The sequence below is a fragment of the Furipterus horrens genome, unplaced genomic scaffold (assembly GCF_987537825.1).
Source record: "Furipterus horrens unplaced genomic scaffold, mFurHor1.1.pri manual_scaffold_5, whole genome shotgun sequence".
Classification (NCBI taxonomy): Eukaryota; Metazoa; Chordata; class Mammalia; order Chiroptera; family Furipteridae; genus Furipterus; species Furipterus horrens.
This window is the reverse complement of record NW_028327175.1, coordinates 110,255,820-110,283,376: the sequence shown is the minus strand read 5'-3', so window position 1 is coordinate 110,283,376 and position 27,557 is coordinate 110,255,820. Positions and strand designations below refer to the sequence as shown.

General features: G+C 39.7%; 1 protein-coding gene across 1 annotated transcript in view; it reads right to left on the bottom strand.

The window, feature by feature from the left end:
- The window catches only part of GRIN2A (glutamate ionotropic receptor NMDA type subunit 2A), a 406,311-nt gene that overhangs the window by 127,690 nt on the left and 251,064 nt on the right, over positions 1–27,557 (bottom strand). Inside the window, 1 exon segment of the mRNA XM_090277023.1 lies at positions 26,153–26,745. Within this exon segment, the coding sequence (XP_090133149.1) occupies positions 26,153–26,745 (593 nt within the window).

Here is a 27,557-nt window from a genome sequence, read left to right as displayed (position 1 = left end):
TCTGCTCAAAAGCCTTAAATGATTCCCTATTGTCCAAAAATATAATCCATGCTCCTTAGCCAACTTTAACTTCCAACCTTACTTTCTAAAACTGTTCTTTATATATCTTGCTTTGGAGCAAACCAAGCACTTCAGGGTGTCCTACTAAAGCCTATGATATCCCACTTTCTGGCTTTTGTTCCTACACTTTCTTCCACTGGGAAAGCAGTAATGACTGTTATTTCTGGCTACTTCCATTTCCTTGTAATAGATCTTCCCTTTCCTGGTCAATTGGACTGCCTCTGGCCACAGTGATTCGTTCAGGGATGGGCACGACTTGAGCTCATCCAATCAGATTCTTTCTCTGGGAATGTTCTCTTGCAGCTAGAGAAGATAATGGACTCTCTTGATCTAAGGAGATACAATGATGAAAATATGTGAATTCACACCTATTTTAGATGACACTCTTCCCCATCTTATGGTGTGGGGTGGGGACAATGAGCCATAATGGAGAGAAACAGAGGAGAGACAGAGAGAGAGAGACAAATAGGAGACAGACAGACAGAGACAAAGAGAAGGAATTAAAGATAATCATTTGAGCCTGGATCTAGACATGTCAGATAGCAAGTACACCAACAACCTTGCCAGTTGAGTAGACCAATAAATCCTTTTGTCTTTGCTTAGGTTAACAAGATTTGTTTTTCTATCACTTAAAGTCACAAATGTCTTAATATAAAGATTTTTATCCCCTAAATAGTCATAATTTCAGACCTTCCAAAACTAAGCACAGAGTTTACCTCTTCCCAAAGGGTTTACTGGGCTTCCAGCTTCAACTTCCTCCTTGGAGCCCCCACCACTCCCTTTGCATCTGCCATTCCACACTGTGATCATGGAGTTTTTCACACACACACACACACACACACACACCTCTATTCCTCTGCTGGAGGGTAAACTCCTGAGAAACGGGGACCATGTCTGTGTTGCTGCCACATGTTCCACACCCCGAGCACAGCATCCAGCATATGGTGGGTGATCAGTGACCATTTGCTGAATGAATAGGAGCAGATATTCATCTGGCCAGAGCTGGAGTCCTCAGCAGCATGGAGAATATCCCGGTGTGCTGGGTGACATCTCAGAACCATCAGGACAGAGTTAAATATGTCCTGGCCTAAATAGCAGTCTAAATGCTGCCTGGTATTGTAATGAAACTTGACAACCCTATGTAAATTCAGCAGTAATAATGTTTCACATCCTGCCATAGATTTCAGGTGTGGAAATGTGTGCCCTAGAAGATTCAGCTTTGCAGTCCCAGTCACTGTCTTGGTATTCATATCTTTGTCTATAATTGCTAGGCCACTTTCTTGGTGGGGAGGAAAATGATGTATTTACCTGCTAAGAAGCAAAGAAGAACCACTGGATCAAGGTGGGTTTGGGTTCTTTTTTTTTTTTTTTTTTCTTTATATAAATGATAGAAAAATATATAAGTTTTGATTTTCTATAGCTCATCTTCCTGCTTGTTTTCCAAATACTTTTAAAGAGTTAATTTTACAACTACAGGGAAATAATTGTAAGAAAAGTAAGAAGAAAAAGAAAACAAATGAGTAAAAAGGATAAAAGAAGGAAGAAAAGTTGGAGAGAAGGAAGAGCCTGGAGAAGGAGAGAAGGACAGACAAGTAAGAGACTGGAGAGAGAAGTGAGAGAAAAGGAGGGGGGTGCCTTCTCACACTTACATAACTAAACAAAATGGAGTCTGAAGTGGAGCAGTGCCCTTCGGGAAAGCTGGAAAAGGCTCTGTGGGGGCAGATCCTTGTCAGTGGGATGAGAGCAAGAATGACAAGATGGAGTCAGTCCAGAGCTGGTCGAGCAGCAAGCAGGAAAGGGAGAGGCGAGAGGAGATCCCATGCTGTGGTCTGGCATCATGCCCTCCATGGTGACATTGGAAAAATAGGTCAGTTTCAGAGCTGGCTGGGAGTTGAATGGTCAGCCAGGAACAAGTGATGGGAAGTGAGGATGCTGAGAGAGAGGCTGACCTGACATGGGATCTGGGAAATGGGGCACTTACCTAGTGCAACAGGAAAAATGAAAGCCAGTTCTAGACAGTGCTTTCCAATAGACCTTTCCCCAAGGATGGAAATATAATATATTTGATATGGCAGCCAATATCTGTGATGTCCAGTAGCCACCCAATGTGGATAGTGTGACTGAGGAACTGAATTTTTCATTTCATTTTAATTAATTTAAATTTAAATAGCCACATATGGCTAGTGGCTGTCATATTGGGTAACTTAAGTCTAGGAGATGTATGCATCATATTCACAAAGTACTTGATTGCCAAGGGAGCCAAAAGGCTACTTTCCCAAATGTCATCAGTGTACAGTATTCCCTCACTTATCGTGGGTATTACGTTCTAGACCCCCATGTGAAGTAGGAACCTTACATTTACTCTACACTCTTAAATCTATGTAACTTTAACAACATACATATACAGTACCGCAAAATCCCGCGATATAGCAAAAATCCGTGATAAATAATTAAATATAATATTTTTTAAAATCCTGTGATACAGTGAGGCTGCGATAAGTGAACCGCGATATAGAGAGGGACTACTGTACTTCAAGTGGTACATAGGTAAGATGCATTAGGATAGCGAATGGATTAAATTTGTTTTTAGACTTATACTTATTTTAATGTATATTTGAGAAATAGAGTTAGCAATATCATACCCATTACTTATAGATATCACTGCTTAGGGAAAAACTCTGGTGAAATTTTATGTCTCTATAAGAGTAAATCAGTAAATAAAAAGTACTATATGAAAAATATCACAGAGGATTTACAGATATGACAAAAAACAATGAACATATTTCATATAAATGGAATCATACAATATGTGCGTTTGGGGGTCGGGCTCCTTTCACTTAGCATAATGTTTCCAGGGTTAATCCATATTGGGGCATCTATCAATATTTCATTCCTTTATATCTAAATAATATTTCACTGTATGGAGGAACTATAGTAAATTTATCCATGCACTTATTTATGGACAGTTGTGTTGTTTACACCTTCTCATTGTGAGTAGTGCTGCTAGGAACATTTCGGTATAAGTTTTTGTTTGAATACCTGTTTTTCATTATTTTGGATATATAACTAGGAAGGAATTTGTGGGGGTGATGAAAAAGTTCTGGAACTAGATATTGGTGATGGCTGAACAACATTGTGAACATACTTTCTGTCACCAAAATTTAGTTTTAAATGGTTAAAATGGTAAATTTTATGTTGTATGTATTTAACACAATAAAAAACCTTTTTAAAAAAAGTAGTGAAGAAAGTAGATGGCTGAACAGAGACTGAGCTAATTCAAATGATATAATAAGTAGCTTGAATTGAGATATGAGGTTTTTCAGAGATCCTGGACTATTCTTCTATCCAAGAATCATTTCTACATCTCTGGCAGAAATGTGAGCCTGACACCAAAGCCCAAGAAACAAAAGCAAAAGTTAACAAGCAGGACTACATTAAACTTGCAGAGGTTTTATATATATGTGTGTGTGTGCGTGTGTGTGTGTGTGTGTGTGTGTGTGTGTATAATCAGCAAAATAAATTGGCAACCTATGGATTGGGAGAAAAATCTTTGAAAACCATGTATCAAATAAAAGGCTAATGTCCAAATATATAAGAAACTCACAACTTAATAGTTGAAACACAACTCAATAGACGAAACTCACAACTCAATAGTTAAAACTCGAAAAATCCACTTTAAAATAGGCAAAGGACTTGAATAGACTTTTGGTCAAAGAAGACATCAATGGCCAACAGGTACATGAGCAAGAGCTCAACATCACTAATCATCAGGGAAAAGCAAATCAAAATCACAATGAGATATCACCTCACACTTGTCAGAATGTCTATCGTAAAAGAGACAAGAGATAACACATGTTGGTGAGGATGTGGAGAAAAGGAAACCCAGGTGCACTCCTGGTGAGAGCGTAAAGTGGTGGCAATCCAATTCTGGGTGTGCATCCAAAAGGAATGAAAAGAGCATCTCAAAGAGATTTCTGGACTTCCATGATCATTGCAGCATTGTTCACCATAGCCAAGACATGGAAACAACCTGTCTCTACAGATGACTTGATAAAGAAAATGTGAGACACATACACACACACAGGAATATTTTTCAGCACAAAGAAGAAAGAAATCCTTCCATTTAGAACAACATGAATGGGCCTAGAGGGTATTATGCTAGTAAAACAAGTCAGACAGAGGAAGACAAATATTGTATGATCTCACTTATATGTGGAATCTAAAAAGCAAAAGAAAAGAAAAGAAAACAAAACAAAACAAAAATCACAAAGAAAAAAAAAACAACCAAACTTACAGAGAACAGATTTGGTTGTTCCCTAAGGCAGGGAGTGGTGGGGTGAGTGAAATGGGTGAAGGTGGTGAACAAGTAAAAATCTCTAGTTATAAAAATAAAATAAAAAAGTTATGGAATGCAATGTACAGCATGGTGACTATTTGAAAGTTGCTAAGAGAATAAATCCTAAAAATTGTCATCACAAGAAAAAAAATGTAACTATGTCTAGGCATTAACTAGATTTATAGTGATGATCATTTCCCAATACTTACAAATATCAATTTATTATGTTGTACACCTAAAACTAATATAATGCTATATGCTAATTATATTGTACCTCAATAAAAAATGCTTATCTCATAGGGCTACTGTGACTATTAAGAGAGCAATACACACAATGCACTTTTTGAAGAGCATAGAACAGAGTAATTGGAAAACAAACATTAGTTATCATGTTATTAATGGGCACAATTAAAGGTGGGGTGAATGCCATAGAATTTCATACCTAAAGAGAAGTAACAATTGTGCAAAAAATGTGAAGAAATCAATGGGCCTGAATGGTCTCCACACGGAGGGTTTTAAGGTTATTTATATAAACTGACAGAACTACCTCCCAACACACTTGACCCCCACCACACATTGCAGAATCCCTTCCTAATAAATGGCTGCCCATCTGATGGGAGATTTCCAGTGTCTAAGCGGTATCTCTCCACTTCCTATGAGAATCCCTTTCCCTGAAAAGTCTACGTGTTTAGCAAAGACTCCTAGTGAGTCAGAGTTATTTCCTTGGAACGTCAGCTTACTGGCTCTAGTTCTCTAATGTCAGCAAAGGAGACTATTTCTACTCCTATTTCCAGATGGCAAACCTCTAAAACTCTGAAGATGCCTCTTATGTCATCCCATTCCTCCAACAGACATAAATTACACATGGGTGCACCTTTCCATTCAAAAAACACTTTTAGGTTCTCCTCTCTTCTCTCCAACAAAATCAGACAATTTTAGAACATTTTCAAAATAAAATCCTATCTCAGGGACCTCTGTGTAAAGATTTACAGGCATTTGTTACAATAAGTTACACAATCTTGTATTTCTGGTCAAAGAAGTAATTGAAGCAAGTTTCTTTATGCCTCTCCTCTACACAGGAATGATTAATAATAACATTAACTTGGGGGTCCAACACGTGTTAGGCATAGTGCTAGGCGTGTTACATAAGTCATCCCATTTCATACTTCAATAGCTCTGCATCTAAGCCACTAATACAATCAATTTTGAGAGTGTTCACATGTTTGGGAAATTGGGTCTTGTACCCTCGAAAGAAGTTCTATTCTATGCTTCATTTGCACTTCACTCATAAAAACACTCTTTAGTAAGATCTATTTGATGTATAGTGTCCCTTTTTTTTTAGCTTTTGCTTTTAACTAGGGGGTCATATTTTGCATTCTCCAATTCAATCCTCAAAGGCTCTCAGGCTGCTTAAAATGTAGAAAGCAGATCCTATTGTGTGGGCTTGAAATTTGGGAAAATTTTTTTCTCATCTCTTCTTTGGAAAGGATATTGTATTTCATCCACAGGGATTCTTTCTACTTGTTGCTGATTTTCAAAAGAAAAAAAGAAAGGAAGAAAAATTGCAAAAATCCATTATGTGAGGGCACTAGAATTGAGTGTGAGAAAACAATTTAGAACAGAGGCTCCTGAGAATATATGGTTTAAAGAGAGGTAGAAAATTATCTTGGTCAAAAGATAATACATGTCCATTATTAATATAAAATCAGAGACTAATTTCTTCTAGTTGAAGTAGAGACAGGAATCAAAAATGCCAAGTTATCATTTAAAAAATGGCAAGTCTTAGTATTTCTCTGCTTGACAGAGACACCTAGAAAAACAATAAAACTTTACAGAATTGCCAGTTTCTAACATGCTGGCAGCCAAACTCAGCAGATGCAGCAACAAGAAAGGCAGACCCAAACCAGCCTAGCAGGCACACCACTTGGCAAGTGGACAGCCTGCCACCATACTGGTTTCTATTTCAGACAACAAAATTGTCCAACACTGCCTAATAGAGTTAACTCAACCAGCTGTGTGGCTGACAGGTCTGCACCTGCTTACAATATCAGATTTGGCTTCTGAACAACACAGTCTATTTGGTCTCTTCTCGCCATGCTAAAGTGCAGTAGAAACTTTCCCAATATACAAGAACCAGAACTAGTTTCCAGTGCCTATGATCTTCTGGAGCATAGAAGTTCAACTTATCAGAGATGTACAAATGGCTCCAGAGGCAAAGGAGATGGAGCCTAAGAATCTTCCAACCCAGAGTTGAGGGAGAAGTCAATGACGTGAACTTGCTCTTAATGTCACCACCTGGATATGATAGTAGCAGTCAGACCAGCCCCTGAAGATGAAAAGCCTCAATTGGAAACTGTAGCATCATGCTGCAAAGACAGCTAAGGGGCACAAACAGCCAACAGTGACATCTCCCACATGCAGGGCAGTGCATATGTTTCCACTTATTTGCATCCTATTGACTATGCAGAGTCGAAATAATTCAAGCTGAAGAAGCTGAAGATGAGAGCAAAATACAAGTCAGGAAAACAGGAATCAATTGGTTAAGAAACACATCCTACTATGTGGGCTTGAAAATTAAGAGGTCTGAAAATGAATCTACTATCCTTGATAAAGGCAACCCCCTTCCTTAGGAAGAATGGCAACTATCTAAATAATTCTGATTAGAGTAGAAAATACATAGGAACAATTTTTTCTATGGTGGCAGCATTAAGAGTCTGGTTATTTACCAAGGCAATTCCTCCAATTTCTCCTTCTTCTTCTTCTCCCTCTTTTTATTGCCTATATGGAAAGAAACAGCATAGTAGCATCCTGTTTCTAAAACTTCGCTTTTTTTTTTGTTTGTTTGTTTTACCAAGAGTAAGAGAAGAGATTTACAATTAGAAATATGCTCAATTCAACACGATTCCTATTACTATCAGAAATATGGTGAATAATTAGAACTCTGGCCAAGATGGAGGTGTAGGTAGACATGCTTTGCCTCCTTCCACAACCATAAGAAGGATTACATCTACCTCAAAACAAAAAACAACCAAAACTACCAGAAAATCAAACTGCATGGAAGTCCAACAAACAAAGATTTAAAGAAGAAATACTCATCCAGATGGGTAGGAGGGGCAGAGATGGGGAGCTGGGGTGGAGAGAACACAGTGTGGAGGTGGTGGCTGTGGTGGCAGGGCAGTGGCTGTGGCCAGCCAGTGGAAAGAGCAGCCATACATTATAAATGCCCAGAGGGACACCTGGGGAGCAATCCCAGTCCTAGGCCAGACTGGACAGCTCATGGTTCCAGGGCTGGGAAAATAAATCCTCATTCCTTCTGGCTCAGAAAACCAGTGGGAGTTGGGGAATCAGAAGAAACTTCCCATCTCTCAAGAGAGTCCATTTAGAGGACCCCCATTGTCCTGGAACATCTGCAAACCCACACATTCTGGGAACTATCACCAGGACAATAGCTAGAGGGGTGCCAGTTGCATATGTAAAGTGGGTGAAGTGACTGGAAAAGGAACAAGTGCTGAGCAAGCAGCATCATTCCTTCTCTGACCCCTCCCCCACATACAGCACCACAAGGTGATGAAACAGGTCACCCAGCAGTGACAAATGTATATGTCTCCACCCCTTACAATGTAACAGGTGCTACAGCTCTAACTAAAATACAGAGGCAAATAAAGGAGGCTGTCAAGTTGATGAGACAGAGAAGTATGGCCCCCAAAGTTGACAGATCAGAACTCTAGAAGAAGAACTAAGAGACGAGAAGATAGCCAATCTAACAGACACAGAGTTTAAAACACTGGTGATAATGATGCTCACAGAAATGACTGAGTATAGCAAATGCACAAGGGAAGAAATGAATGCTACACTAAGTGAAATGAAGGAAAAGCCACATGAAATCAATGGTGAAGGGAAGGAAGCCAGGGTTCAAATCAATAATTTGGAACATAAAGAAGAAATAAGCAGTCAACCAGTACAGAATAAAGAAACAAAAATTTCAAAAAACAAGGAAAGGCTTAGGAACCTCTGGGACAACTTTAAACATATGAACATCCAAATCATAGGGGTGTTAGAAGAAGAGAAAGAGCAAGAAATTGAAAACCTATTTGAAAAAATAATGAAGGAAAACTTCCCTAATTTGTCAAAGGAAATAGACATACAAGTTCAGAAAGCACAGAGTCCCAAACAAGCTAGATCCAAAGATGACCATACCAAGACACATCATAATAAAAATGCTAAAGGTTAAAGGTAAAGAAAGAATCTTAAAAGCAACAAGAGAAAAGAAGAGTTACCTACAAAGGGGTACCTATTAGACTATCAGCTGACTTCTCAAAAGAAACGTTGCAGGCAAGAAGAGGATGGCAAGAAGTATTCAAAGTGATGAAAAGCAAGGACCTGCCTTTAAGATTACTCTATCCAGCAAAGCTATCATTTAGAATGGAAGGGCAAATAAAGAGCTTCCCAGACAAGGTAAAACCAAAGGAATTCATCATCACAAAGCCCTTATTATGTGAAACGTTCAAGGGACTCATTTACAAAAAAGAATAAGATCAAAACTATAAATGTTAAAATGACAACAAGCTCACAACTATCAACAAATGAATCTAAACAAACAAACAAACTAAGCAAAGAACTAGAACAGGAACAGAAACACAACCATAGATATGGAGATCATATGGAGGGTTATCAGTGGGGAGGAGAAAAGAGGAGAAGGGGGTAAAAGGTGCAGGGATTAAGAGGCATAACTGGTAAGTAAAAAATAGACAGGGGTATGTTAAGAATAGTATATGAAATGGAGAAGCCAAAGAATTTATATGCATGACCCATGGACATGAACTAAAGGGGTAAATTGATGGAGGAAAGGAAAGTATTGGGCAGAGGGGGGCAAAGGGGAAAAAATGGAGAAACTGTAATAGCATAATCAATGAAATATACTTTTAGAAAAAGAAGTATAAAGAAGTATGTCATCAATAAAGGCAATTTAAATGGCGATGATAATACTGGCTTTGGAGTTAAATTGTTAGGGTTTGTAAACTCCCCATGCAACTTGCTAGTCATGTAAACTGGGCCAAGAAGTTACTTCACCTCTTTAATCCTCAGCTTCCTCATCTGTTAAATTGAGATAATAATAGCACCTCCTTCGTGGAGTTGTTACGAGGATTAAACAACAAATAAAAAGAATTTAGCACAATGTGCCAGGCACGCTTGATAAATGCAAAGTGGTAATCCCGTTAGTTATTATTATCAACATATTTACTTCGTCCCAGAGAAGGAAAACTCTGATTCCAAAAAACCTCCGCTGCCTTGCGGCATACCTCTTCAGGGGAAAGGCTAAGGGAGTAAACCCCGACAGAAAATCCGGAGCCGGAGTCCCTAAGGCGGTTTGATGTTGTAGTCAACACCGGCAACTCCTGCGGCGCACCTGAAGCCAAGCTGTATTGACTCCGTCTTTCCCTTGGACCCTTCAGCTGCGAAGAGAGGGGGGGTCTGCTGCATGGGCAACAGCAGACCCTCCATATTACCCTGCCCAGGCTCTGTAGCTTCAGCGTCATCGCAAGATGTCGATTCAACACGGGAGGAGACAGATACTACCATGTCACTCCCGAGTCGGACTGCACAGCCATTCTCGGCGGTGCAGATAGACTCTTAAGAAGCTACACCATCGTCTCTCGAGACGGACGGCTGCCGACGACGATTTACTTCGTCCCAGAGATTCCTGAGAGAGGTGGGACAATATCATACTTCCAATCCTTTGCAAGCTTTTTTCTTCTAGAGTTGGAAGCATAAGAATTAGGTCAATGTCTCCATGTGATCTTGATTATATCACATCACCTCTATAAACTTTATTTTCTTTATCTGTTAAATGGGAATAAGCTCATGTGGCTCAGAATTGTTACAAGGATTAAAGGATATTTTGTATTCAAATATAAAAATCTCTATATAATATTATTGTGATAATTATTCATTCTGGCTATGTGGGAGGAGAACCAGGTAAAATGATGGTCCTGTTAGCCACAGACCCTCCCACACAGCCCAAAGCTTCTTCATGACAAGGAGCCTTGTGAAAAGTTAGAAGAGAAAGTTACGTTAAAGTGCTACCCAACTTCTCAAGGGGACCAAGAGGCTAGGAATGGGAGCTTTACATACATTCTGAATTTGCAGACATTTATAAAATGAGACCCTCTCCTTCTTCCCTTATTTTCAAATGCCTCCTGTGGGGAAGAAAGATACTAATATGAAACATTCAGGCCTGAACCACACAAGTTTATGAGCCACCACAATACCAGGCCAAATGCAATGTGTTTTCTGCTATGTGAGTTAACAGAGACACCTAGTGTTCCAGTAAGGAGCCAGCCCGTGACACAGCTTTGACCAGGGGTTGGCTCAAGTCAACAAGAATTATCCACCCCTAGCTCTTCTTCCACCATCTCCCATTTCCAGCCCTCCATGGTAATTTTCCCTCCACCACTAGATCTTGATGAAAGCTCTTCAAACATCTCCTCCAGCTTCAACAAGAATGGTGTTGATCACATATCTAAAAGGAATTACCTTTTGAAGGACTAATTGATGTGAGGAGGTGATTAGCATCACTTGACACCCACTACTCCTTGGCTTTTCTTGCCATTCAAATACTCAACCATCTCTTCTGCAGAGACAGTGTTGTCTCATGGTTACAGAGACCCAAAACTGAGTGAGTCTACCATGATAACATGTTTTTAAATTTCCTTATAAACACCAAAATCTTTCTTATGTCAAGGATTTTGCACTTTGCCCCCTTTGTCTGGAATGACTTCTCTGGCTTTTTCATGTCTGGTTCTTCATCCTTCAGCTTTAAGATGAAATGTTGCCTTCACAGAGAGGTAACATTTCCTCTTCAGCCTATATAAAGAAGTGCTCCTCCCATTCTTGAAGTAGTCCATCTCAGTACCCATATCTTTCCTTCTCAGCAGCCATAATAAAGTGTAATTATTTTATTTATTTTATTCCCTTCTCATTTTTGTCTAAATTCTCTATTAGACTACAACCATACTCTTGCTTTCACTGGTGTATCTCCCGCAAGGCTTGACAGTATACACCAGATAGATTGTTCAAATGAATGGACAAATGCAGTTGTGACTCTTGCCCACTTAACTTTCCAGAGCCTCAATTTTCTCATTTATAAAATGAGGGTATCACCTATTGTATATGTAGTTAGAGCACTGGACAGGGTAGGCCCTGGTACTCTATTGCATCAATTTTAAGATGCCTTTTCTTTTTCTTTTTTTTTTTTGCATTTTAACCTTTTTGAAATAAAGAACACTTTATAATTGCGGGAGTCTTAGACTATATAAGATATGGTAATATCTCATTCTTATTCAGGATCCAAGTTTTTCCTACATTAAAAAAATTCCTCTGGAAAGATATAGCTGCAGGACTCCATATGTCTGTTTATCATTGAAGGAGCAAGTTAACACCAACACTAATGCATTCTACTCCACAATGTCACCACTGCTTCCCCCTTATTTCTTCCCTAAGGACTACCTTTCTAAATTTTTAAAAATCTATTTTCCCTTCAAAAAGCCCCAGGGAGTTAGAATAATGAAACACAATTAAGCTATGCAGAGCAATCCTGCCATCGAGGTGACATTTTTTGTCCCACTTTCCTTGGTCATTCTGAGAATTGTATTATTATACAAGCACTAACATTCATAGGTCACTTTGCATGTGCCAGGCATTGAGCTAACTGCTTTTCATGACAATTTAATTCTTATACATTTTCCACTATGAGTGAAGACCAGCATTCTCTCCATTTTACAGATGACAAAAATTAGATGCAGATGTATGTAGTTATCTGCTCCCACAGCTAACAAGGCAGAAAAAGCTAGAATCTGGTTCCAAAATCTGTGGATTTGTAGACTGGAATTCTCGAAGGGCTACAAACATATACAGAGCACAAATTATGTCTGGAATTAAAGAACATTCGTTGTCTGGTGTAAAACTTTTATTTATAATATCCCATTGGTCAAATTTCACTTTATTAAAGACAACCATGTTAATTTAAAGGGTATTATACATTAACTAATTAGCATAATACTACAGATTAGCTGCCAAATATGCATATCCATCAAAGTTCTTTCAACTGCAATTAGTAGAAATTAACTTGAACAAATTTACACCACTAAGGGAGTCTAGTGGTTAATATTGGAATAGATCAGTAATAGGGTGGACTTCAAGTGAAGTTTGATCCTGGCTCTGGCTGGTTCTCCATATCATAATTCTCTTAGGTCTGTCCTATGGATGAGTCAACTTTATCCTCAGCCTGACTTCTTCTATGGTAGAAATATAGCAACAGAAATTCCAGGCCTCACATCTGCATACTTGCCTTAAATCAAATAGTCCTGAACTTCTCTCTATCACACAACCTAAACAGGAAATGAAATGGCACAGGGGAAAGAGAAAGAAAATGAGATGCCAGATATAACCTGTGCCAGCTCAGGGGTCACTGCAGTAATTTACCTCACTCTCCTGCTACAACTCTCCAATAGTTTCCACCGCACTTGAAACAAAACCGGAAACCTTCACAATAGATCTAAGACCCTACAAAATGCAGTCTACTCTCCAAAGGCACATCCCACTCACCCGTTCTGCTTCTGCCATTCTGGCCATCTTGCTGTTCCTCAAACTGTTCAAGCAATTTTCTAACTCCAGTCCTTCGCACATGCTGGTCCCCTGTCCAGAACATTCTTTCCCCAGATCTTCACATCACCTTCTTACTCATTTCATTTAGACATCTGCCAGAACTTTACCTTCTCAACCGTTTCATCTAAAATAAATCCCTTTCTGTCTCTATCCCCTCACTGTGCCCCATTTTCCTTCTCAAGTCCTACCAATACCAACTTGCCATTATGTGTTTATTCACTGGTTTTTGGTCTCCCCACCAAAACAGAGCTTTAGGTGGGGAGCTTTTGTGTGTTTTGTTCATCACTGTGTGTGTCTCGTACCTGCATTAGGTATGTAGTATCATGCTGCGTACTACTACAGGTATGACATATATATTAAGTGTATTGAATACATAAAAGGATGAAAACAAATGCATGCATGCATGAATGAGTTCCAGGCAATCAGTAGATGAACATGGAAAACAGATGCTAGGGGCTGTTTTTATTATTTGTTTTGTTTGTTTTCACCTAGTTAGCTGAAGACAAACACTCCCAGTCCTGTGTTCAAGACTTAAAGTCTTTAAGAAATATTCTATTTCAAAAGCAGATTTATTAAACTCAAGATGTATAAATAGTTTGGAGGCATGATGGCTTCCTCATGTATCTCCTCTACTGTGTGGAAGATGTTTACCAAAGGTTTGGCCTCCCTGAATATATGTGAATACAACACTTTAAAAATCAAGGCAGTTGACCCCATTATGACCTGACTTGCAGCCAGTATCAAAATTAAGTATTAGCTTCCCTCTTTCTTTCTACATTTATTTCCTTCCTTTACCCAGGCAGACTTAATGAGACACCCTTGCTGACATTTTTGCTCCTTTTTTTTTTGCATCCAATTATTATTCATTAGCCCTCTTCAGGGATGTACAGAATCTAAAGGGGTTCTTTCTAGAAAAATTTAAAGGGGATTGATGACTATGCAGTTGAGCTTTTAACTATTCTTGTGAAAATTCTCCCAGGAAATACCAGCTTCTCCCTGTGTTTGCCACTTGCTCTATTCTTGGCAGTGCCAAACATCAATCTCCATGATACTGACAATAATAATAATTGATATTGATGGTAAGAATAGTAACACTTTCAGAAAGGTTTTGTGGTTTATAAAATGAATTCCCATCCATCACATTTTTGTGACAAATTAACTCAAAGACAAGCAAAGGACTCTTGCCCATTATGGGAGGACCTTTGTATGTGCTTTATGGCACTGGGAGACTTCTAGGGCCTTATGAAAGCATACCTGGAGCCTTGTCTTTCCCTGAGAAGCAGGAAATCAGAGGATCGGTGCTCAAGTCAGAGGCAGTCTTGATCCTGACTCTACTAGGTGACCCTGGGAAAGTCATTTTTATCTCTGAGATAATTTTCTCATGTGACAATGGGAATAATAATAACATTTATTTCATGGAGTTCTTGTGTGAATAAAATAAGATAATGCATGTAAAAATGCTTAATATAGCATCTAGATCAGAGCAAGTGCTGTGTTAGCAAGAATCATTATTCACTCATTGACACATTCATTAATGTCTATGCTCTGCTAGGTACTGGTGTACACAGATAAAATGAAGTTCATCATCATCATCACATTATTATTATTAATCACAAAGAACCTAGAAGGAGAGGATTGGGGTAGTGGAAGCAACACACCTAGGTCTGGGAGAAAGACAAATTGGGCTCTTAGTATGCACTTGTCATTAACCAGTCTGTTGTCAGAAAAAAATGAACTCTATGTCTTTTTTACCTCAATTTCTTTATCAGTAACAAAGCACAGAGAAGTAATTTATGACTTGATGTTATGAAACCAGTTGTAAATAACTTGTTGCAACTAATAATATCTTTTACAAATCTGAGCCAAATGTTACGGATTATTTTAAAAATATAAATTACAGCAGAGTCCCTGTCATCGCTGGCTTGCATTCTAATGTTTTCTTAAGTGGCAAAAACAGTGTTGGAATTACCACTTATACCTTAGGGATCATGATAATATTGCACAAGCATCCAGAAGCTTCCTTATGTATAAACAAGAAAAATGTTTTGAAATTATTGGTCCCTTCCTGCTCTGATATCATTCAATTCAAGTCCATATTATTGTACCCAACAGCATCAATCTACAGATGAAAAGCTGAGACCCAGAAAACAGTTCAGTCTTTCCAACAATTACAGCCATATATAAGAGCAAAGCTCAGATTAGAAACCAACGTCCTCAATATTAGTTTGGGTTCTCTGATGGTTAATTTTATATGTCAACTTGACTGGATCATAAGGTGCCCAGATATGTGGTTAAATATTATTCTTGGTATGCCTGTGAGGGTGTTTTGAGGTGAAATTATCATGTGAATCAGTAGATGGAGTAAGCATATTGCTTACCCCAATGGGGTGGACCTCATCCAATCAGCTGAAGGCCAGAATAGAATAACAACAACAAGAAATAACTCTCCCATGAGTAAGGGGAAACTCCTGCTACAGACTCCATCATTCACCATTCATCTGACAAATCTCAGGATATTGCAGAAAAGCTGGATACTCACCCCACCCCTTACTAGAACAAATATTTTCTTCCAGCTTTAGGGAAAAAAAAATCTATAAATTAATTTAATCTGACAAGTGAGAACTCCCCCTTAGGTAATTCAGTAAGCTCATGCCTACCAAAAAGTGGGCAAGCCACCTAGGCACAAACAACTCAAATTTTCACCTGTAGGTTGACAGGAGGACATTTATAACCTTGGGCCATATAAACTGACCACTAATCCCAGATGACTATCTCCCAGACACCTCCAGCTGAAATGTTAAAAGGCCATTTTATTTTGTCTTGAGAAAATATGAGTTCGAGATTAGAGGCACCTCTCCAATCCTGTGGAGACTCTAGTCACAGAAAATCATAGGCCAGCAGTTCTTTCTGAGACTTTGCCAGATGTTTGACCAGTAAAGCTGTAAGCATGTAGAAAGAGAGAGACCTAGTTTCCCAGATCTCGTTGGACTCACTCAGGTATAGAGATTCCTGGAGGTAATATATTGAAACTTCCTGTCATCACTCATTCTAATATTTATCACTCAAGCTCTTGTTTTGGTAATAATTATAAATAATGATAATTATGATAAACTAATAAAGTAAACACAAGACATATTATAACAAAATAAAGTGCTTAAAGAGAGCATGAAGAAAATATAAATAAGTCATCCAGGTGGGGACTAAGGTAAATTGAGCAGGTCCTTCTTGACCTAAAGGTCATTCCCATATCCAGTAGATCATCTCCAGGTAGGAGGAAGCTTCCAGTACAAGAGGGTAACATAGGGGACTCCTGAATTCACTTCCTCCCCTGGACACACTGAATCTACAGCTCTACATGGAGCATTTGGCATACATGAGCTACACATGGACAATTCCCATGAAAGAAATCCAGAAACTAGCTGAGCAACTCCTACACATTGGGTGAAGAGCAAATACCCACACCAAAATGAATAGAAAAGGCTAAGACACCCTCTCCATAAACCCCATTTACACCGCAGCAGGTGGGATGGAATTCACAACTCCCAGGTTCTCCCTGAGGAGCTAAAGGTTTGCACTCAAATGCAGTGCCCCAACTTCTAAGACATCCAGGCAGGAATGTGGGATTGTGATCAGTTCTTCATATTTTTCAAAATCAGCTTAAAATATAATTTTTCATGAAATCTTACAATTTTGAAAACAGTAACCCATTCTGTGAATCAACAACAACAATTTCAGGTCAGTTTTCAACCTCTGAAAGTACTACAGTGAAGTTTAGATCCAAACAAAACTGGACTTAAATTCTGGCTTCATTTTATATTAGCTATGTGGCTTTTGTCAAGTTAACTAACTTCTCTGGTCATCAGCTTCCTCATCTATAATATGATTTATTATGAATTAGAATTGACCCACTGGTCATCTATCCAGCATCTATTTCCCTTTTCCTTATTCTTAACAGAACTCATGTTTGTTGAGACTTCATGCCTCCCATAAGAATCCATGGGCCATAGGGGGACCTTACCCCATTCCCAGTTCTGAGTAGGTCTGGTGTGGTTTAACCTAATGCAATTTACCTTCTCAGAATTGGGTCAGGAGTCCAGAATTAAGCCCCTTAGTACATGGCTATTTTTCAAAATGGATATCATTGCTCCAAAGATGGGTTCAAGACCTAATTTGACACAAACAAAGAAGTTATCCCAGGTATTGCTGACAGCAAATTTAAGGCCATGAAGCAAGCAGACTGAGAAGAAAAACAACACTTCTCAAAAGCATTGTCAACAGATTATAAGGACAAGAACCAGAACTTTGATCATACTGTACCTGAAATCCATCCTACCTCTGGAATTCCAATCAAATAATTCAATCACAAAAATGAATTAGTTGACTATTACCTGCAGCAAAAACATCCAAACTCACACCTAAAGATTAAGGATAGTATATTTAAAGTGATTGACACAAAGGAGGCACTTAATTCATGGTAGGTTGTATCAGAGTACTTTAACATTTCTGTATATCACATTTTAAAATGTATGCACTTCCATAATATAAGTTATGAAACTTGAAGTTTTCCCTTCCCCCACCCATTGTGTTGTATTAATTAAATTTAAAATTTTAAATGTCTTTTTATTAATAGTGATGGAATGAGCCCCAGTCTCAGGAGAGCTGTTTTCTCTCACACAGGAAACTGAGCTGTGTATGTTTATTCCTTGAGTTTGTGCAGGACTTGACCAAATGAAACAAATCCTCAGGAAACTGGCTATGGGGATTTGGGCAAGAGTACACCAAAAATCAGCAGACCAGCCAACTCATTCACCAAATGTTGGGGCTTGTGTAAAAATGTGGCTGGCCTCCCATGCCCACATAGAATCCAGCTAGCATCACCAAGACGAACAGTGACGCCTCCATTCCTGGGATCTGTGCCAGCCTTTGAGGCACCAGGAGCCAGCACAAGGGCTCAGTCACACCTGCAGGCAGGGAGCACTTGCATGGAGGCGGGAGACGGGAAATGCAGAGAAGCAAGAGGACAAAGGCAGAGAAGGTGAAGAGGCCCGTTCTGGTTGTCTAGCTCCCACCTGGAAGGGGTGACAAGGAGGGCTTCTGTCCTACATATGAAGGAGGTACATAGACAGGCATGCTTTTAGGAGAGCAAACAGAAGACAGCTTGTAAATGAACCAGCCCTGAGCACCTGCCCCTCACACTGGGCCACATGGTCTTCTCTTCTGGTAGAAAGAACTTTTAACTTTATTTTCTAATGTGACATCAGATGTTTCCCAGACATGTCAAGAATAAAACATGTTAAATCTAATGAACAAAATGAACTAACAAGCAAAATAGAGAACAGACTCATAGATAGAGAGCAGGCTGACAGCTGTCAGTGGGAGTGTGGGGGGATTGGAGGCTCTGGGGGAAGGGATTGAGCAAAAAAGAAAAAAACGGAAAAACTCATGGACATGGATGATAGTGTGGTGATTGCCAGGGTGAAGGGACAGGGGATGAGGGGAGGTGGAAGACAGTACAGGAGGATAAATGGTAATGGAAGGAGACTTGAGTTGGGGTGGTGAACACACAATACTGTGTACAGATAATGTGCTGTGGAATTGTGCACCAGAAACATGTACAATTTTGTTAACCAGTGTCACCCCAACAAATTCAATTAAAAAATAAAAAGAAAGTTTATTACATGAAAAAAAAAAGAATAAAAAAAAAAAGTAGAGGTTGTTTTCCCCTTCCTGAAGTAGCAGTTCCTCATCTCTCCAGATCCAAAGCCTGGCTCACCGTCTATGTCATGGCTTCAGCCCAGTAGGGTACTGATTTCCTTCGACTCAAAGGACTCACTGCTCTGATGATTTTCCTGGCAGTTTATCCTGTGATACATTTTATTTTACTGCTAGGTTGCACTAAGCCCAGGTAGGTTAGCAATGGCCATAGATTATAGATCTTTGGAAGGTCTGCGGTACTTACCACAATGTCTAGCATACAGCAGATACTATACAGACATCCACTCGACTCACAGCAAAATCAAGATTAGGGTAGAAAGTCTCCACTTGGGGGAAAGGTAGCTGAAATTCACAGCCCAGCTCTTTCTCCCCGTTATTTTCCACCTGCCACAGGCATTAATGTGCAGTTCCTCGTGGCTTGTTCCTGGTCCATTCTCTGATTCTTCATTCTTCCCTGTGTCATCTTACCCAATCCTGGAACTTTAACTGCCATCAGTAAGCTCAAAACCCATGTATTGTATTTTCAGTCTGACCTCAGACTCTTCTTTCCAATTGCCTACTTGAGATTTCCACATGAATGTCTCAAACATATGTTCAATTGAACATGTTTGAAAGTAGATACTGGTCCTGACTCACTCTCCCCCAATTTGTTTCTTTACTAGTTTTGTAACAGGCACCATCATCTATTCAGCTGTATAAGTGAAAAATTGTTGATCACATCTCTTTTATTGCCTTATGAAATCTATCAAGTATTGTTCATTTTACCTTCAGAACATGCATTAAGCCTACCCACTTCCCCCAAGCCACTGCATTCTCTCTCCTAGACTATGCCATGGTCTCCTCACTTATCCCAGGGCTTACCCATGCAGACCCTCTGCCCTCAACACACTCCACTAGCAGGCACCAGAGTAAGAAAAGGGGTGCTTTTCTTTGCTTTATTTTTTCCAAGAAAAAAAGATGCATAAAATTGTTAGTATATGCCACCAAATTAACAAGTTTTAAAATGAAAACTTCCTCATATTCAACCCTGGAGGAAATAGATCAATACACCTGTTTGCTAGGCATGCTGGTCCCCAAATCCAAAGACTTGAATATGGACTAAGGCAAATTTGAACAATATTTACACGTTATGTATGATCCCTCCGCAAACCCAAACCCCTTTTCCCTCAAGGTAAAGGCATGGCCAACTTCTGGTCCTTTTAAGTTGCCAGCATCAAGTTTCTACCATTTGTCAAGCTAGTCATTGGGTGCCAATTGGAAATGATTGACTTGCATAGCAGGGTTGGCATAAGGTGCTTTTGACTTCCGGACAAAAAAAAAAAAAAAAAAAAAAAAGAGGGCTGTGTTCCAGGAGAGATGCCTCAGAGACGGTGCCGAAGACACCGTCTCCGAATGAGCACAGCCCACTTCTCATGGGTCCAATGGGTCTCATGGGTCCAATGGGACCCATGAGAAGTCCATATGAAGCTATACATCCAGTCCAGGGAAGAAGGAGAATTAACATCTGTAGGGTGCGAACTACACCCTAGATGCTAGGCTACATATATTGCATGCATTTAAGTGTCTCCATAATCCTCTATGCTCAGAGTCATCTCTGTTTTCAGTCAAGGAAATAAAGGCACCAAGTAGTGAAGTCACATGTGCAGGACAACCCAATAACAAGAGTGTATGAACACAGCTCTGCCCAAACCCACATCTCACTGCTGCATAACTTTGTGGGATGGGCTTTCAGTTCTCTGTGGCGCATGCCCTTGGATTCTCTCACTATACCTTTTCCCCTATTCCTGAGTCCAGAGTCCCAATCATATTTACAGCACAGACCCACAAGATGGCTTGGTCTCCTGGGTGCCTGGTGTCATTGCCAGAAATGTGTCGAGTGCACAGTGATCCCACAGATGAATATTTGCAAAAAGTTATCACATTCACCCAGTTTTAACTCCAGTCAAGCTCAGAGAATCAACTGAGCAGGCTCTTTTATTGGCATTTAAAAAGGAACCAACAGTGATCGTCTAATTATCAAATAAAAATATGCCAACCAGGTTAGTGCAGTCTCTTCCTGGGTCATTAAACCACAAACTTTTCCTATGGTTACTTTAGAAACAAAGGTTGGAAAAGGCATCAGTGTAACTTGAATGTGGATTAAGCTCACTCTCACTTACTTACATACCTTCCATTCCTTTCCTTCCAGTCATGGTCATGATTTACAGTGTCCTGGCTTCTCAAAGCAGAGACCTGACTTCATAAATCAAGAGGTTAATGTAAAACACGTAAGTGGTCAAGTCAGGTGTCATCAATTAAGGCCAAAAACTTCCCTTCAATACCAATGCATAATTCTCCCAGGAGAAAATGTTCTTTTCTTACTTGTTTGGGCTATAGATGTACTTGAGCACTTCTACCTGACTTGCACTGCAGTAACTTCTCCACGTCCTACTCCCTTGTCTAAAACGGGAGTGATAGGACATATCATTGCAATTCAGTTGTTAAAAGATAAAATGGAAATATATTTCCATTTCTCACTTCTCTGCCTGTGTGTAGCTTGCAGCATAACAAGTATAAGTTAAAGTAATAATGATAAAGTAATAATGATAAAGTAATAATAATGATTATCATTCTCATAATAAATTAATAAGAAGGCAGTAATTACAGTTGTGAAATGCCTACCATCTGCAGGCACAATAAGTGTAATATATATATGTGTGTGTGTGTGTGTACATATATATATTTACATTTTATTCTGCTACAGTAATAAGAGAGGACTATAACACATCCATGCATGCATTTTAGGGGGAAACAAACTGGGTTCTCAGTGGTTAGTAACGTACACTTGGTCAGTATGTGGCTAATTCAAAACCAATTCTCTCATATTACCCGGCCCATGAATTTCTCTATGCCACTCTGCCCTTATTCCCCCTGGCCATATTCCTCCCAAGATAACCCCTTGGCAAGAGGATTTAGATCTAAAAAACATCTACCTATCCCATCTGTGATCTCCTCCTCAATTACAGTAACAATTTATAGGCTGCTTTCCATAATGCCAGGCTGTGAGCTAAGGGGTAGGTACTTTTCTTATCCCAGGTTTCACCTGAGGGAGCAGACCTGGAGGAATTAAGTAACTTTCAAAAGTCTCAGATCTAGGGAAGTTCCAATCAGGGATTCAAACCAGGTAGCCAGACTCCAGTGCCCACACTCTAAAACTTGATGTCACTCTGCCTCCCAGGGGCCCATCCACGGGTGAACTGGACAGATTCTTTGGAACAGAAATGGAAGGAACAGCCTAGGTTCCACACCAGCAAAACAGGTAATGGTTTACCTTCGCAGTTCTGGGAGTTGCCAGTGATATGCTGCTCTGTGCTTGGCGATGGAACAGATGTTTAATAACTTTGCAGTAGTGAAGAGGAGGTTACATAACATGGCTGAGCTATTTTTGAACTTTGGAAAATGCTGACTGCTCTTTTCAAAGTGCCTTCTGTAAAACCAGGAATGTTAAACTAAAGAATATTTCCCCCTTCCCCCCACTTTTTTTTATTCTGAAATCCCAGAAATGGAAACAGGTCCACAGTAAGATCATTAGCATGTCACCCACAGCAAGCCCCCCTTTGTACCGGCCAAGGATCGTAAGTAATAAGTCATTGTTACAATATCTTGACAACGTAAGTTCTGTGCATAGGATTACAAATAATATCCATGAGGACCACCAAGAGACATAACTAGCGAGCCCCGAGATGTCGTGCTCAACCATTCAAAGCTGGGCCCCAGATCCTCTTAGTAACGCTTCATGAAACCATCAGGTGTGACTCCATCTGAACCTCTTCTAAAGCCTTATGTGTCTTCCCTTCTACATAGCAGAAGTAATGAGACCCATTTGTTCACTAGAAGCTTTACAAAGAAGACTTTTTGATCCAGTGGAAAATGTAACTTTTAAAGCTCGAAGTGAGAACCCCTAGCTCTATTATAGAGTCCTGGGCTCCACTGAGCAAGCTGATGGGCCCAACTCAGGCTGAAGATAGATCTCTTTTCTGCCTTCAGCCATCCAGACTGAAGATCTCTTACTATCAGCAACCTAAATGCCCATTAAAGACAGATGATTAAATAAAAGATGAAACACATACAACAGAATATAGCATAGCAAATGAATGGAATATGCTAGAATTAGATGTATCTTCATAGATCAATCTTGAAAACAGAAGGTTGAGGTAAAATAAATTCTAACACGTTATATACCATTTTTGTACCCAAGGAAGAACTATATCAGGTCTAAGGTTGCACATGCATCTATACTGAAATATAGAACATGTACATGGACTTGAATGACACCAAAGGTAGTGTTTTCCCCTCCCATGGAGAGAAAGAGAAAGAAGTGAGACTGGGCAGAAGTATAATCAAGATTTTCATGTTATCAGTAAGGTTTTGTTTCTTCTAAAATTCTGAAACACATGTGGCATGGTAACCTTTGTTCTCTGTGGTACGTATTGGGGTGGGTGTTTTATTGGACCCTGCACTTTTCCACACTATTCTTTTTATTCAGTATTTAAAAAAGAGTTCCTGTTATCTTAGTTTGTTTTGAGATAAACTTCCCCTATCCACATCAGACTGTACATTCTTTCAGGGGTGATATCACACAGGGACTAGCACAGGGTCCACTGGATGATAGGAGTGGTTTTTGGAGGATGGAAAGATATAGCACCCTTAATCCTTTTCTTAAAACTGCCTTCTTTGGGCTTTCTCAAGCTCCCAGTCCTTGGCTGGCCTTGGGAATGTCCCTCTCTTTCCTGAGCATATTTAAAAAGCATATGATAATGAGGTACTGTGTAAGGGGCCTTGGCTTGTGCCACAATCCAGCCTCTCACACTAGGTGAGCAAGACCATGCTCCATAAACGGAAAAGGTTTCATGAAACCCCAGGCAGTGGATGATGGCTTACCACACCTGACGCATTACTTCTCTGGGGCTGAAATACCATCTATAAAATTGCTGCACTTGAAAGCATAACCCCTGGAAATAGCACAACAGCATTTCACAGCAGTAGGATTTTTTTTTTCTTTTTAGGAATGGAATTTGGGGTGGTCACTGGAAAGGAGATCTGAATGCCTTGCCAATTATCCTTCTCAAATTCCTTTTCCTACATATATTACATTTCAGTTGCTCTAAAATTGAGTTATGTTCCCTAAAAATTATACATTTCTGAATATTCCACCTGCAGAGCACTTCTTATAATGAAAAGTAGGAATTCATTAACCAGCTCTTGTCTTTGGCTGGCAGCAGTCCTGCCTCTGTGAGAGGCTCCCATGTTTCCTACTGATTTATCTCCATTCCTGATATTTGAACAATTATTCAGAATGCTGAAAGTGGCAATATAGACACAACATCAAAAAAGAGGGGAAGAGGGGAGAGAAAACAAAATTTCAAAAGACCAGGGTTTCTTAATTCGAGAGTTTTTCAGGTATGTCAATGTTATGCACATATTACACACATGCACACACACATGCACACTCACACACATACCTCCAGCCCCAGCCCAGAGATAATCCCTGAACTATAGCAGATGCAAAGTCCTGAAACCTTCTGGAGACATTTTAGAGAGATGTGTTACTCTGCTAATAATAAACCAAACTAGTCTGCTGACTGTAATTTCTGATGGCCGAAAACAACTTCTCTGATCACTCTGACAGTCATTAAATAATCACTAGGTGCTAGGCACTGTGCTAAGCAGCACGTTTCATGCACCACCTCATTTAATCCTCGCAACAACACCTAGAACATTGGTTCTCGATGCATGAACCCCAGACCAGTGACATCAGCATCTCCCAGGAACTTGTTAGAATTACAAATTATTGGAGTCCACCCTACACCTTCTAAATTAGAACCTCTGAGTATGGGGCCCAGAAATCTGTGATTTCACAAGCTCTCCTAGTGATTATCATGCATGCTAAAGTTTGAGAACCACTGTCTAGAAAGTTAGATGTTATTATCATCACTTTGCAACAAACAACTGAGGCCTGGAAAACTAAAATGATTGTCTAAGTCAGTGAAGCAAGATGAAAACCCTGATAAGTCTAACTCAAGAGTACAATCCCTTAATCGTGGTGCTACGTTGCTCATTATATGAGAGATAAGCATGGATTAAATCAGCAAACATCAGGCAAAAACATGCAAGATGGGTGTACAAGTGTGATGATGCTAAATCTCAACAGCTGAGCCATAATGCTGGACCACAAGGGACAAGGACACTTCTCAGAAACATAAAATTTAACTTAAATGTCTACCAAGATGAGAATTGTTATATAAATTATGATACATCCATGTGATGGAATATAATGCAGCTTTGCAAGTGGTATTTGCTAAGATTTCCAGTGACCTACAAAAATATTTAGGACATGAGAAGGGAATAAGTTCAAATACATGCTCAGAGACTAGGAGCACCACTGTGGCCAGTTTTCCCCAATGTTAACATGTTGGTAAGGATGTGGGAAGTCAAATGATTCCACAAAGTGCTGGTGTGAATATAAATTGGTATAGTTACTTTGTAGAATAATCCAGTAATAGGTACTTCAATTTTCAAATGCACATGTTCTATGACTCCCAAATTCTACTTCTCAGAATCAACCCTAGAGAAATACTTGCACTAGTGCATAAAGAGACATGTAGGACAATTAGACTACATTTTAGTTTCTAATTAGATTACATTTTAGTTTCTAAGGAAAAAAACCTAAAACAACCTAAATTTCTCTCATTATGAATGTTGGATAAATAAATCATGGTATGTTCCTACTGAAGAATGCAGTGTATAAGTTACAAAGAATGAATGTAGATATTCACACATATGCATACATATGTATATGCACACACTTACAATACACATACTTGTAAACCCACACACATGGCTACCTATATTTATACGTGTGTGTTCATACATGTGTACAAATACACACCTATATATTCATACATGTATATATACACACACACGTATATCTACACATATACACACACTTACTTGAAATATATCTATAGATAGAGAATTGATGGATAGATAGGTAGATAGATAGATGACAGACAGATCCCAAGTGTGGGATTCTAAGGTATATTGTTGAATAACAAAAAGTAAATTGCAGGAAACAAAGCATGAAGTTACTTAAAAACAGAAGGAGAGGAAAGTTAGATGCTATTATTTAAGGAGAGGAGAAGAGAGGAAGAGGGGAGAGAAATTCAGAATCACACAAAAAAATTCCAAAAGCACATGCACAACATTCTTGATTTTTAGTGCACATTTTCAGCAATGAGTATGTATTGTTCTTAGTATTTAAACAAGCAAACAACAGCAACAACAGCACCACCATTTTGAACCCAAGCAAAGAGAGACAAGTAAAACGCCTCCTCTTACTGGTGCAGAGTGTGCAGTGGGGACTCCGGCTTCTCCATCTGCCCATAGCAGCTGGTCTTGGCCTCAGGGATATAGGAGAACCTCTCTAACATGGAAGATGCGGCAGTGGTTAGGATGCCCAAGCCATCCCTTACTCTTGCCTCCAGGCTGTAGTCCCAGTCGTCATAGGAGACTGAAATGAGTCCTGATGGAAATTCTTTGGGAATGAGCTCTGTGTTCCCAGAGACCAAGCTGGGGACAATCCAGAAGAAATCATACCCAGTGAGGCCAAGGGAGCGAGCCTCACTCAGGATGAGGACAGCCTCATCTTTGGAACAATAGAGCAAGATGACAGAAGAGTGGATCTTCTTCAACTGGACTTGCGTCTTTGCATCCTCAAAGGAAGTGTCCAGGGTGATCACATTCTGCATGTCCCAGCCCACAAAGCTGTTGTCCACTGTGGTCTTAACAAAACTGATGAAGTCCCTGTAACCAGGGAAGATGGTGGTCACCAGGGAGAAGACGTGCCAGTCGTAATCCTGCATGATCTTCAGCATGACTGTGGCTTGTTGTTGGATGGACGCTCCAAATTGAAAGAAGGTAGATGTCGGGTCCTGCCAACAGGTTACAAAAAGGAAAACAGGATGAGGCAGAAAGCAGTTTATACAGCACTACCTGTCTTTATAGGCTTAAAGAAGCTCCTTCCTAAAAGTGAAGGAGAATAAATTACCTATCTATTCATTCTCAAACATTCCTGAGCACCTACTATATGCCCCATTCTGGAATGGATACTGGAAATACAAAGGTGAGGGACACCCTGAACTTACAGCGCACATCCTGGTACCATGAAGACCATCTGTTATTTGTGCCATCCCATCGTTTATTCTCCTCATTTTCCTCTAGCTCACCCCATTTACCCTGCCCCTTTCAGTCCATATGCTTCCAACAGAATGAACTCTCTCTGGCCCCCAGGCACATAATTGGAAAATGAAGCCAACAGAGACAAAACAAGATAATTAAATAGAGACAGATACCTGGTGACACACTTGGACCACCTGGAGTCTGCTGTGCCTGAAGTAATTTAGTCTGGACCTGTTGGTTTATAAGCCAACAAGTGCCCATGTTCACCTGAGCCAACTTGAATAGAATTTCTGTTCACTTGAATTCTAGACTCCTGTGTAACATAAGAGTATAATAAATGTTGAGTGGACACCTATCTGCTCCATTAACAGATATCTGGTGAGCACCTAATAAAGCAGCAACATCATTTAAGAGCTCGAAGAAATAATAATATATAAAACAGACATGGGCATTGACTCTGTCTTCATAGATCTGGTGGGAATTTGAGGAAGGGAAACTTCCAGAAACTGGGGGCTGAGAGAGACATAAAAGGGTGTTGAAGGAGAATCCAGGTGTGAAAGAGGGG